The 14,561-nt window shown below is 44.7% G+C and overlaps 1 protein-coding gene across 2 annotated transcripts in view; it reads left to right on the plus strand.

Annotated features, from left to right (window-relative positions):
• Nucleotides 1-10,807: 10,807 nt before the first annotated feature.
• Nucleotides 10,808-14,561, plus strand: part of PECAM1 (platelet and endothelial cell adhesion molecule 1) — a 61,744-nt gene continuing 57,990 nt past the window's right edge. The window contains exons 1-3 of one of the 2 annotated variants that reach the window (XM_065909315.1): nt 10,808-10,920; nt 11,484-11,645; nt 11,731-11,757. In XM_065909315.1, coding sequence (XP_065765387.1) covers nt 11,582-11,645; nt 11,731-11,757 — 91 coding nt within the window. In that variant the 5' untranslated portion in view covers nt 10,808-10,920; nt 11,484-11,581. Of the gene's footprint in view, nt 10,921-11,377; nt 11,646-11,730; nt 11,758-14,561 lie in introns of those variants that run through there. The other variant, XM_065909314.1, reaches the window with a different exon arrangement.

Below are 14,561 nucleotides of genomic sequence, written 5' to 3' on the forward strand. Positions count from 1 at the left end.
CCTTTACTTGCTTACTTACTTACTGATTTTTATTTTTTGTCCACACCATGCGGCGTGTGGGATCCCAGTTCCCTGACCAGGGATGGAACCCTGCACCATCTGCATTGGAAGCACCGAGTCTTAACCACTGGACCACCAGGGAGGTTCCTACAGATATCTTTTGAATTGACCTGGATCAAAGCTCTTTGGGTCTAACTGTCCCACACATGACAGATGCCACACTCTTCTCCATGAGGACCTCAGGACATACCTGGTCAGACATCCTGCTGAAATTCACAAGCCCTGCACCTGCAGGATTTACTCATTTAACAATCTAGTAACTCTGACAACAGAAGAAACCAGGTTAGTGTGTCCTGACCTACTTTTAGAAGATATTTGCTGGGTTTTGGTCATTTCTACTTCCTGCCTGGTAACTGAAATTGCTCTCTGCCAACTTGTGAGAGTTCTGCGCTGATCTGTACTATCTATTGGGTGCTCGAACCCCATTTCAGTTGCTTCACTGAGCACCTCTTCTACTGTCCCCTCCTCCTCCATGTCTCTGGCCTCATCTAGCCCTTAATACATGACCTAACTTCTCCTGGGCATGACCCTCACTGGCCACACTGTTGGGTCTGGCCTAGACTCCCTAGTCTCCATCCTTCCCTAAATTTATTCCAGCCACAGAGGTCTGGGCCCCCTCTGTATATGTGTGTGTGTGTGTTGTTTTTCTTTGATGAAGCCTTTAGTGATGTTCTGCACGCTGTGAGAGGCATAACTCACTAGGAAAGATTTTAGGAGATACTTAGACACAACAAAAAGTTTTTACATACCTAATAAATAATCTGCTGGACTTATTTATGACTGCACTGGGTCTTCATTGCTGCGTACGGGCTTTTCTCTAGCTGTGGTGTGTGGGCTTCTCACTGCGGTGGCTTCTCTTGTTTCTGAGCATGGGCTGTAGATTTTAGGCTTCAGTTGTTGTGGTACATGGGCTCAGTTGCCCCGTGGCACGTGGCAGCTTCCCGGACCAGGGATCAAATCCATGTCCCCTGCACTGGGAGGCAGATTCTTAACCACTGGACCACCAGGGAAGTCCCTGCTGGAGTTTTGTACAAGATGGATATCAAAGCCCCTGTGATCTGTGGGTTTGGGATTCCTTACCTCCACCCCACCTCCTTTATTAAAACTCAGTACATTTTCTGGGTTTTAGGCTAAATATGAGAGGGGGACAAGTTTGCCCCCTCACACCTCCATCAGCTGGAGGTCCAGCCCAGGAATAGCACCAATCTGCTTGGCCCAAAAGGCTGGGGAGGTGAAGCCTCTTAGGCAAGAACCATTGTTTCCTTTGAAACCAGGGGATGGAGGGGTCCGCTGAGAACCAAGATGAGAGGGCCCTCACAACTCCTGATCTCTGCTTCCTCTGCGGCTGCCCTAGCCAGATTTCCTGTTAAAATCGAGCTGACGCATAGATGATTACGATAAGAAATGGAAACACACTTCTGCTGACCCCATGAAAGCCAGTTGGGCTGGCTACCCACACACAGGCTAGACTGAGAACCACTCCAGTAGGCAATGTTTTAAGTACTTTAAAGTGTTTTTCTTTCTTAAACTTCTAGAGTCTATGTGCAAGGTGAGCAAGCCATAGAAAGATGATATGAACAGCAGCCATCAGCCAACATTCCTGTCTCCTACCTTCTGTGTTTCCTACTACTTCTCCTCAATCCCTAATGTTAATATTAAAATGTTAGGAGAAGGATGGGGACTTCCCTCGTGGTCCAGTGGTTAAGAGTCCGCCTTCCATTGCTGGGGACGAGGGTTCCATCCCTGGTTGAGGAACTAAGATCCCTCATGGCGTGGAGCAACTAGACCCATGCACTGCAACTGGAGAGCCATGTGATGCAAGAAAAAAAGCCTGCGCACTGCAACAAAAGACCTAGGCACAGGCAAAAAAAAAAAAAAAAAGACAAATAAAATGTTAGGAGAAGGATGGATTTCTAAAGCCCAGAGCTTTAAGAGAACAGGTTGGAAAAATGGTGGCTGTTTTGCTCTGGGTCAGGGCTTTCCTGATTTCAGATGGTAAAGAATCTGCCTGCCATGCAGGAGACCCGGGTTCGACCCCAGATCAGGAAGATCCCCTGGAATAAGGAATGGCAACCCACTCTAGTATTCTTGACTGGAGGACTGCATGAACTGAGGAGCCTGGGGAGCTCCCGTCCATGAGATCACAAAGTCAGACACGACTGAACTGAAGTGACTTAGTATGCGCACAACTATCCAGTCTAAGGAAGTCACTCCCCATCCACCACCCCCCCTTACTTTTCTCCATCACTGTGCCAGTTTCTGTTTCTTTATAACCATCAACACAGTTTGTGGCTATGAATTCACTTTCTTGGGTACTTAGGTTTCATGGCTCCCCCGTTAGACTATAAGCTTCACCAAGGCAGGAACTAATGTATATCCAGGGATAGGGAAGCCTCCCCTCCAAACCCCTGGAGTGCAGGGCCAGGCCTCTGTCTTTCCTGGAGCTTAGCCTGGTGCCTGCTCTCACTGAGACACGCCATCCTTTCTTCTAGGGCATCCTCGATACCTCATCCTGGTGGGGCCTGGCCTCGAGCAGAGCGTTCCTGATACTCCCTCTGGTCTGCAGCCGGCTCAGTGCCTTATTTCGCGCTCTGCGTCCCTCTGTGCTTGTGATCATTTGTGTCCAACCCTTTGCAATCCTTTGGACTGTAGCCCACCATGCTCCTCTGCCCATGGGATTTCCCAGGCAAGAGTACTGCAGTGGGTTGCCATTTCCTTCTCCAAGGGATCTTTCTGGCCCAAGGATCAAACCTTTGTCTCCGGTGTCTCCTGCATTGCAGGCGGATTCCTTACCCACTGAGCCATCGAGGAAGCCCTTGTTTCCCCCTGATGTCCATTCAAATACCCCAAAAAGCAAAAATTGGGAAGGGATGGCGTCAGCCCCTGGAAGTTCTGGCTTTTCTACTCATGACTCCAGGTTGGCAGAAGCATTCCTGACATGGACTGCTCCCCAGAAGGGGTCCTGAGTGAGGGCTGTCAGTTAGCATACAGGATGCCCAGTTTCATTTGAGTTTCTGATCAACAATGAATAATCATTGGGACTGTCCCAAAAAACATGTGAGACAGACCAAAAAATGACTTGTTGCTTCTGTGAAATTAAAATGTAACTGGAGGGGCTTCTCTGCTGGTCTAGTGACTAAGACTCCTCACTCCCAAGGCAAGAGGTCTGGGTTCAATCCCTGGTCAGGGAACTAGATCCCACATCGTACAACTGAGAGCCAGTTTAGTTCAGTCACTCAGTTGTATCCAACTCTGTGATCTCATGAACTGTAGCATGCCAGGCTTCCCTGTTCATCACCAACTCCCGGAGCATGCTCAAACTCATGTCTACCAAGTTGGTGATGCCATCCATCTCATCCTCTGTCATCCCCTTCTTCTCCTGCCTTCGTTCTTTCCCAGCATCAGGGTCTTTCCTAATCAGTCACTTCTTCACATCCGGTGGCCAAAGTATTGGAGCTTCAGCTTCAGCATCAGTTCTTCCAATGAATATTCAGGACTGATCTCCTTTAGGATGTACTGTTTGGATCTCCTTGCAGTCCAAGGGACTCTCAAGAGTATTCTCCAACACCACAGTTCAAAAGCATCAATTCTTCGGTGCTCGGCTTTCTTTACAGTCCAACTCTCACATTCATACATGACTACTGGAAAAACCATAGCTTTGACTAGATGGACCTTTGTTGGCAAAGTAATGTCTCTGCTTTTTAATATGCTGTCTAGGTTGGTCGTAACTTTTCTTCCAAGGAGCAAGCATCTTTTAATTTCATGACTGTAGTCACCATCTGCAGTGATTTTGGAGCCCCAAAAGACAAAGTCTATCACTGTTTCCACTGTTTCCCCATCTATTTCCCCAAGAAGTGATGGGACCAGATGCCATGATCTTAGTTTTCTGAATGTTGAGCTTTAAACCAACTTTTTCAAACTCTTCTTTCACTTTCATCAAGAGGCTCTTTCCTTCTTCTTTGATTTGTGCCATAAGGGTGGTGTCATCTGCATATCTGAGGTTATTGATATTTCTCCCAGCAATCTTGATTCCAGTTTGTGCTTTATCCAGCCCAGCATTTCTCATTATATACTCTGCATATAAGTTAAATAAGCAGAGTTACAATATATAGCCTTGATGTACTCCTTTCCCGATTTGGAACCAGTCTGTTGTTCCTTGTCCAGTTTTAACTGTTGCTTCCTGACCTGCATACAGATTTCTCAAGAGGCAGGTCAAGTGGTCTGATATTCCCAAATCTTGAAGAATTTTCCACAGTTTGTGGCAATCCACATGATCAAAGGCTTTGGCATAGTCAATAAAGCAGAAATAGATGTTTTTCTGGAACTCTCTTGCTTTTTCGATGATCCAACAGATGATAGCAATTTGATCTCTGGTTCCTCTGCCTTTTCTAAATCTAGCTTGAACATCTGGAAGTTCACAGTTCATGTACTGTTGGAGCCTGGCTTGGAGAATTTTGAGCATTACTTTACTAGCATGTGAGATGAGTGCAATTGTGATAGTTTGAGCATTCTTTGGCATTGCCTTTCTTTGGGATTGGAATGAAAACTGAACTTTTCCAGTCCTGTGGCCATTGCTGAGTTTTCCAAATTTGCTGGTATATTGAGTGCAGCACTTTAACAACATCATCTTTTAGGATTTGAAATAGCTCAACTGGAATTCCATCACTTCCACTAGCTTTGTTCATAGTGATGCTTCCTAAGGCCCACTTGACTTCACATTCCAGGATGTCTGGTTCTAGGTGAGTGATTGTACCATTACTGTTATCTTAGTCATGAAGATCTTTTTTGTATAGTTCTGTGTATTCTTGCCAGCTCTTTTAAATATCTTCTGCTTCTCTTAGGTTCATACCATTTCTGTCCTTTATTGTGCCCATCTTTGCATGAAATGTTCCCTTGGTATCTCTAGCTTTCTTGAAGAGATCTCTAGTCTTTCCCATTCTATTGTTTCCCTCTATTTCTTTGCACTGATCACTGAGGAAGGCTTCCTTATCTTTCCTTGATATTTTTTGGAACTCTGCATTCAAATGGGTATATTTTTCCTTTTCTCCTTTGCCTTTCACTTCTCTTCTTTTCACAGCTATCTGTAAGGCCTCCTCAGACAACCATTTTGCTTTTTTGCATTTCTTTTTCTTGGGGATGGTCTTGATCCCTGCCTCCTGTACAATGTCAGAAACACCCATCCATAGTTCTTCAGGTACTCTCTCTATCAGATCTAGTGCCCTGAATCTATTTCTCACTTCCACTGTATAATAGTAAGGGATTTGATTTAGGTCATACCTGAATGGTCTAGTGGTTTTCCCTACTTTCTTCAATTTAAGTCTGAATTTGGCAGTAAGGAGTTCATGATCTGAGCCACAGTCAGCTCCAGGTCTTGTTTTTGCTGACTGAATAGAGCTTCTCCATCTTTGGCTGCAAAGAATATAATCAATCTGATTTTGGTATTGACCATCTGGTGATGTCCATGTGTAGAGTCTTCTCTTGTGTTGTTGGAAGAGGGTGTTTGCTATGACCAGTGCATTCTCTTGGCAAAACTCTATTAGTCTTTGCCCTGCTTCATTCTGTACTCCAAGGCCAAATTTGCCCGTTACTCCCGGTATTTCTTGACTTCCTACTTTTGCATTCCAGTCCCCTATAATGAAAAGAACATCTTTTTTGGGTGTTCGTTCTAGCAGATCTTGTAGATTTTCATAGAACTGTTCAACTTCAGCTACTTCAGCATTACTGGTCGGGGCGTAGCTTTGGATTACTGTGATATTGAATGGTTTGCCTTGGAAACGAACAAAGATCATTCTGTTGTTTTTGAGATTGCATCCAGGTACTGCATTTCGGACTCTCTTGTTGACTATGTGTCTCCAGTGTGAGTGGGCATACTATTCCTACTTTATAGCAGCAGAAAGTGAACCTCAAAACACTAACACTACTGAGCTGCAGAGAAAGGACTGGAAACCCAGGCTTCTGATCTATGTATTAGTACATGCCTGTGAGGTGACTTTCAAATCTGGCCAATGCAGGATTAGGCCCAGTCATTAACTGGCCAAGGTTAATTAATCAGACCTCCGGTCACGGGTCAGGTACAGGTCACGGCTGGGGGAAATGACTGATATCTTATTTCCTATCACTGTAGTCATGAAACAGATGGGAGGTTGGCTCTGCTGGGTGCCCATAGCCCTCTGACATCCTTGTTGCCCATCTCTTCCTCCCGCATCCACCCCAGCTTCTCAGAAAAACCACTTCCTGAGGTTTAGCCCACCAAGCAGCTTTTTCAGGTGGCTAGTGAATTGCAGTGATTTGGATTTGTGACATCCCTGGTGTTTGAAGGCAGAAGCACAGCATGTAGACAGCATCCTGTCCCCTGAGAAGAGGGAGAAGAGAGCAGTGCTGTGGGAGCAAGTTTCCCGGGTGAGCTCGTCCTGCTTGGTGGGTACTCCTGGGGTCTCCATTCTTGGCAATGTGGGAGTCAGTTTCTTGATTATTTACCAAGGAGTTAAAATAGTTGAGTGAAACTTTTTTTTTTTTTTCTGATTAAGGAATTCACTAAGAACAGGAGGAAGGAACAGGAAGATATGTGGGGCCACATACATATAGAAAGTCAGCTGATTGCCTATTTTTAAAAAGGTGAAATAGAGAAAAATCTTTTACACATTTTGATTAATTAATTAGACTGCATTGGGTTTTAGTTGTTGCATTCAGGATCTTCGTTTTGGCGCACAGACTCTCTAGTTGTGGCACGCAAGCTTCAGTAGTTGCAGCCCTCAGGCTTAGCTGCCCTGTAGCATGTCATATCTTATTTCCTTGACCAGGGATGGAACCCTTGTTCTCTGAATTGCAAGGTGGATTCTTAAGCGCTGGACCACCAGGGAAGTCCCTCCTTTTATACATTTTTAACTCTGATTAAGACATTCAAACTTTACAAATGAAAACTAAGGGGCATGATTATCTTTTCAAGGAATAAAATAAGTGATGGAGAATATATGCTTCAGTTCTTATCTCACAGCCAAGGCATAAGAGAAAAGGAAGAGATTTCCATGAGAACTAGAAGGAGTGGTTCCCCTGGAAAGAGAGTGAGAAGGAGACAGACAGACAAACCCATGGAGAATGGTGAGGGAGGCTCTCCCATGAGGACCCACAAGTCCTGTGAAGAACCAGCGCCATGTCGTCTTGACTCTGGACCTTAGCCCAGGTCACCCTGCTGTGCTGCCTGGGTCTGGGTGGGGGGTGGGTACAGGAGTCATTTTATTTTATTATTATTATTTTAAAAATATTTATTTACTTGGCTGTACCAGGTCTTAGTTGCAGCATGTGAGATCTTAGATTTTCGTTGCAGCATGCAGAATCTTTAGTTGTGGGCATGCAGGCTCTTAATTGCATCATGTGGGATCTAGTGGGAACAAACCTGGGCCCCCTGCAATGGAAGCATGAAATCTTAGCCACTGGACAGCTAGGGAAGTCCCTACAACAGCCATTTCAAATGATTTCCAACACCCTGATACAGTCACATGATTTAAAAACTAAAAAGGACACAGTTTATAATGAAAAATATACAGAAAACTATAAAACTGCTGATAGAAAACAAAGAAGACAAATAAATGGAGAGATATGCCATGTTCATGGGTCAGATACTCAGTATTGTTAGGTCATCAGTTCTCCCCAAATTGATTTCCATAAATTTCAATGAAATTCCAATAGAATTTTTGGAAGGCTTCTTTTTGGGTTGAAACTGAGAAGTTGGTTTTAAAACTATATGGAAGGATGAAGGGTTTAGAATAGTCCAAATAATTTTGAAAAGGTAGAGAAATGTTTGAGGACTAACACTACCTGACTTCAGGATGTATTTTAAAGCTACAGAAATCAAAACTGGATGGTACTGCATAAAGGTAAACACATAAATCAGTGGAATAGAATACAGACTCCAGAATATATGTGCTCACATATGAACAATTGATTTTCAACAGAAGTTCAAAGAGAATTAACTGGACAAAAGACAGTCTTTTCAACAAACAATGCCAGAACAATTGGACATTCATATGCATCCAGTTCATCCTAAAGGAGATCAGTCCTGGGTGTTCACTGGAAGGACTGATGCTGAAGCTGAAACTCCAATACTTTGGCCACCTCATGCGAAGAGTTGACTCATTGGAAAAGACTCTGATGCTGGGAGGGACTGGGGGCAGGAGGAGAAGGGGATGACAGAGGATGAGATGACTGGATGGCTTCACTGACTCGATGGACATGAGTTTGAGTAAACTCCGGGAGTTGGTGATGGACAGGGAGGCCTGGAGTACTGCAATTCATGGGGTCACAAAGAGTTGAGCACAACTGAACAACTGAACCGAACTGATGCAAAAAAAGAGAGAGAGAGAGAACTTTGATCCATGTCTTGTATCATGTACACAAGTTAACTCAAAATAGATAATATATTGAAATGTAAAAACATAGGGGAAAAATTTTGAGATGTTGGTAGGCAAAGATATTTTAGACATGACACCAAAAGGAAATCTAATCCATTTAGATGTCATACATTAGATGTGATCCATAAAAGGAAAAGTGGGCTTCAGTCTTAAAAATTTAAAGCTTCTGCTTATCAAAAGATACCATTAAGAAGATAAAAGACAGGATGAGATGGTTGAATGGCATCACTGACCAATGGACATGAGTTTGAGCAAGCTCTGGGAGTTGGTGATGGATAGGGAAGCCTGGCATGCTGCAGTCCATGGAATCAGACACGACTGAACAACTGAACTGAAGAAGATAAAAAAACATGCCACAAGCTAGAAGAAAATATTTGCAGATCACATAATTGATAAAAGACTTGTATCCAGAATATATAAAGAATTCTAAAAGCACAACACTAAGAAAACAAACAACCTAACTAATAATAGAGCAAAAGATTTTAATAGACCCATTAGATAACAAATTAGCACATAAAAATATGTTCAATATCATTAGTCATTAGGAAGACGCAAGTTCAAACCATAATAAGAAAGCTCTATGCTCCCCAGGTGGCTCAGTGGTAAAGAATTCGCCTGCCAGTGCAGGAGACACGGGTTCAATCCCTGGGTCAGGAAGATCCCCTGGAAAAGGAAATGTCAGCCCACTCCAGTATTCTTGCCTGGAATATTCCATGGACAGAGGAGCCTGGCGAGCTATAGTCCATGGGTTCACAAAGAGTTGGACATGACTGAGCATGTACGTACACAAGCTCCCTATTAGAATGGCTAAATTTGGAAAGATTGACCTGCCACGGTTAGTGAGGATGTGATGCAAGTAGAACTCTCATACGCTCCTGATGGGAATGAAAAAATGGTGTAATCAGCATGGTAAACAGTTTGTCAGTGTCTTAAAATGCTAAACATACACCTACCATAAAGCCCAGGCATTCTGCTTCTAGGTATTTATTCAAGTGAAATGAAAGGCTGTGTCCAGACAAAGGCTTGTTTATAGCAGCTCTATCTGTATTAGGTCAAAATTGGAAACAAACCACATGCCCGTAAGTGGGTGAATAAACAAATTGGTATTTTCATGCAATGAAATGTTACTCGGCAATAAAAAAAAAGGTGTAGTATTGATTATGCTGTTTGAAAGAAGATAGACAAAAAAAAAAAAAAAAAACCCAATAAAAAAGAACATACTATATGAGTCCATTTATATACATATTAGAGTTAGCTCTTTGTCTACGATGGGAGTTGCAAATATTTTTTCCAGTTTGTAGTTTTTCTCTTGACTGAACTTTTTGGGGGGTGGATTGCGGGCAAAGCAGAACTTTAATTCATGGAGTATAATTTGCCAACATTTCATATTATGACTTCTGGATTTTAAATCATAGTTAAACCAGCCTTTGCCCAAGGCATGAGGAATTCTTTTATGTTTTCTTCTAGAACTTTTATGTTTCATTTGTACTTTCAGATTGGTCTATTTGGAATTTATTCTGGTGCATAGTGTACATTGTAGGATATAGTTTTTCTACTCTTTTAAAAAGCAGTAACACATTTTTGAAATAAAGCTTTATTTTCTGTTGGTGTGTTCTAAAAGTACTAGCATTGTGTATGAAACAATGACTAATTTTTGGACGTTTACTTTGGAACTTAGGGCCATGGGGTGGGACATTTATCACTCTTGCTTGAATGTCACTTTGAAAAGCAGAAGTTGCTTACTCTACAGTAGGTAAAAGTCACCTTTGACACCAACATTTATTTTATTACTCATGATGTTTCCTTTCTTTTCCTGCCAAATTGAAGTTTGGTAAATGGGTGGGAGTAATTTCCAATAGGTTGCCAAAGAAGATAGTTTATAGCGGGGAGTGGAAAATACACAACAACAACAACCACCAAAAAAAAAGAAAAGAAATCCTTTCTGCACGCATTGCCTTCTAACAGCTCTTATCAAAACTTCCAGATTTACCATGTGACAGTATTCAAGGGTACCTTTTCAGAAAGGAGCACTGTGACCCCCAAGGCAATGATACTCTCTTTCCGACCGTACAGTTAACTTGTCCTCTTTCAGTCTATCACCCATTTTACTGGTGGTTTTTGATCATTTACTAGGCACCAGGCACTGTGCCTGCCACCATGGAGCCAGCAGTCTGCTTGGGGAGGTGGGGCACATTAGAAAGTGTCTGAGAAAGGAAGGTGAGGGGGCCCAGAGGAAGGGCAGCCCAGTGTGGGGAAGACAGGGGAAGATGCTGAAGGATTGATGCCTAGACTGAGTTATGGTGAATGGGTAGGAATTCGTCAGAAAAGGAGAGGGGAAAGGGTACCAGAGTGTTGGCAAAGCCACAGACATGTGATGTGTTCTGGGAACTATAAATTTCAGCAACCAGAGGGCAGGGCAAGGAAGGAAGAAGTGAGACACCAGGCTGGAGAGGTAAGCAAGGGCTGGGCCGTGAAGGATGGGGCCGTGACTTTCTCTGGAGGGCTATGGTGGTTGGGGAAGGGCATTACAGGGTCTCCCTGACAGACCTGCGATTCTCTAGAAAAACAGTCAGTCCTCTCCAAGCCCTATCAGGAAAGGCAGGAGGTCCAGACTTGGGCTGTGTGAGAAGAGACCCCTTGGAGGGGCCAGAGGAAAAGCAGAGAGACATGCCGAGTGTGCGGGGAGAGAAGCCCTTTGTGGGAAGGTTGGAGAAAGGGAGGGAGGAACCTCTCAGGCTGCCATGAGAAGGGGGCCCCCAGATCCAGTGGAGACACAAAGAGGGCCAGGAGCGCTGAGGCAAATGTCACTCATGCCTCCCCCCTCCCCAAACAAACTAAACAAAGCAGCTGCGCTCAGTGGCCCCTCAGGAAGGCCAGTCATTTCCTGAGGAGATATGAGGCCGTCCAGGCATTGTTCCTGGTTTCCAGCATGGCTGCCATTACCTGACCAGCGCCTCGGCCAGTGTGTCCGCGGCGCCTGGAGACGCTCCCAGTCGTGGTCTCTGCTTTTCACAGGGCAGGTCTCTCAACTGTGACTCCAGAGAAGTGTCCTCTGCCCCCCGGGGCATGGCCGCACCGCAGAACTAATCGCCAAAGCCTTCGCTTCTCTCAGGATGCCGCTGAGGTGGACCCAGCAGGGCGTGATGCGGCTCGGAGCCCTGCTGACACTTCTGCTCTGTGAGTTCCCACTCTTGCTCAACATCACTTAAGCTTCTTGAGAAGGGAAGCTCATGAAATCAACGTATTTTCCTGTCTTTTCCAGGTTCGAGCCTCAAAGGTCAAGAAAACTGTAAGTCGTGAGATTCCCATCTAGCTTCATTCCCTCCATCTGTGACTCTTTCTGCTTGTTAGGATTGCTGGGTGAAGGGAGGGGTGATTAGAAAGCGAGTGATTCCACAATCTGGGTTTTTTTGTTGTTGTTCTACCATAAATTTCTTTCTTTTTTTATTTTTAAGATTTGTTAATTTATTCATTTTAGTTTTCGGCTGCGGTGGGTCTTGTCGCTGCACTTGGGTTTTTTCCGGCTGCGGCGAGCGGAGGTTACTCTCTAGCTGTGGTGTGCGGCGGGCTTCTCATTGTGATGGCTTCCCTTGTTCTGGCTCACGGGCTTAATTACTCCTCAGCACATGGGGTCTTCCTGGATCAAGAATTGCACCGCTGTCCCTCACATTGCAAGGTGGTTTCTTAACCACTGGACTATCAGTGAAGCCCTCTACCATAGCATATCTATTTTTCATATCCCCAATTGTTTTTATTAAAAAATGAGATACAATCAACTTGTTAGATTCATGAAGTCAGAACAGAGTTTAAATTGTCATTATGAAAAATAAATAAATTAAATTGTCATCATGACTTCTGTCCTAAATGATCTAAAGCAGGTTAGATATCATCTCCCATCTATCCATGAGGCTATGATATCTAACATACCTGCAAATTATCTGCAAAATACCTGTAATACTTTGTTCTAGGGCACGGGAAGCAGGTTTTTGCCTGACTTTAAAATCTGGCCTGTCATCCACTTTAGAGCTGATTTTGAATCGTTGAGATAAGCAGGTTTTGTTGTGCTTCATCTGGGACCAAGTAAAGTAGGGGACTGGGCGGGGTCTGGGGACTGAATAGAGGGAGAGCTCACAGAATGAGATCCCCTTGTCAGAGGTCACTTCAGTCGGCAGAAGCCGGGTGACTGGGTTGCTGCTTGGAGATGCGCGTGGTGCTGTCTGTTGAGCCCCCGGCTTGGAGCAGTCACTCGTATGGGGAGGGCTCATGAGACTCATGAGGCCAATCTGGCAGGTCTCCTGCGATTGCCCAAGTGCTTCGAAGGGTGTTTGATCCCCATGGCTACCCACAGAATCAGGATGTTCATTAGCTTCATAATCAGACTACTTGACCGATGAAATCTCTGACCCTCAGAGGAACTTGCCCAAAAAGAGTCAGTTAGAACATCAGCAATAGAACTTCCCCTTCTCAAAATCCGATTGTCTGGAGTCTGGAGCCACAGGCTTGACTCAGATCTTTAAAGCTACTATTACTCTGTCTCTTGGAGCTTTTTTTTTTCTTTCTTTTTTTTTGAGGTACCTCTGTACTGTTATTTGTTTGTTTGTTTGAAAATTTTGTTTATTTTTGGCTGTGCTGAGTCTTCATTGCTGTTTGGGGGCTTTGTCTAGTTGCAGTGAGCAGGGGTTACTCTCCCGTTGCCTTGCCCTGACTTCTTATTGTGGTGGCTTCTTTGTTGCAAGAGCACGGTCTTTAGGAAATGTGGGCTCTAGAGTGAGCAGGCTTCAGTAGTTGTGGTCACGGGCTTAGTTGCCACAATCCTCCCAGACCAGGGATCAAACCCATGTCCCCTGCATTGATAGATGGATTCTTAACCACTGAACCACCAGGGAAGTCCCTCTTTGAGCCTTTTTCTCAGTCTGTAAAATCAATGTGATGAGTCAGTATGAGATGAGATGAAAGAGGTGACTCACCTGCCCACCATATAGTGGTTAGTAAAATAATAGTTTATCATGGTTCTAACTCAGGGCTTCCCCAGTGGTTCAGCGGTAAATAATCTGCCTGCAATGCAGGAGATTCGGGTTCGACCCACGGGTCAGGAAGATCCCCTGGAGAAGGAAATGGCAACCCACTCGAGTATTCTTGCCTGGAAAATTCCATGGACAGAGGAGGCTGGTGGACTACAGTTCATGGGGTTGCAACGACTCAATAACAACAATGATCCTAGTTCACTGTCACCCTTGTAGCTCCTCCTCTGTCCACTGCAGTCTTGTGCCTCTGCTTTGGTCCAGACCACACCCTGCCTCTGGACTTTAGCTCTCCGTTCTTCGTCCCTGTGTAGCCCTATACTAAGGTCACAGGTGTGGAGCCCTGTACCAAGGTCACAGGATAAAAATCTCTGGAATGACCAAGCCCCATACCAAAATGTCATGGTTCATGTGCATTTTGGAAAAGAATTTCCAGACATGAGGCAGAATGAGATGAGAAGGAAGTTTCTTAGAGTGGGAGACGCTATTAGAAAAGCAGGCCATCTCAAGGGAGAGCCATTTCTGACAACCATTTCCCAGGCTGGTAGCCTGTTTTTATAGCCCCAGGACAGACAATTCCTACTGGAATGGTGGCATTAGGTGATTGGTTAGGATGCTGTGTGTGTGTTAGTAGCTCAGTCGTGTCCGACTCTTTGCGACCCCATGGACTGCAGCACGCCAGGCCTCCCTGTCCATCACCAACTCCCAGAGTTTACTCAAACTCATGTCCATTGAGTCGGTGATGCCGTCCAACCATCTCATCCTCTGTCGTCCCCTTCTCCTCCTGCCTTCAATCATTCTCAGCATCAGGGTCTTTCCAAATGAGTCAGCTCTTTGCATCAGATAGGTTGGGTATTTTACCTAATATTGGGTCAGGGAACTGGCCGGTTTAGATCCAGAGGCTCACGGCAACAGTTGCAGTGGGGCTTGGTCAGTTCTGGAGATTTTTATCCTCTGACCTTGGTATAGGACTCCCACAGTCCCCACCTCAGGGGGAAGTCAATCACTCCTTGCCCAGGTTTCCCAGAGAAAGGTCTTTGTAACTTTGGGGAAGACCTCAGGCTCTCCGACT

Source organism: Muntiacus reevesi, chromosome 18 (assembly GCF_963930625.1).
Source record: "Muntiacus reevesi chromosome 18, mMunRee1.1, whole genome shotgun sequence".
NCBI classification, from domain to species: domain Eukaryota; kingdom Metazoa; phylum Chordata; class Mammalia; order Artiodactyla; family Cervidae; genus Muntiacus; species Muntiacus reevesi.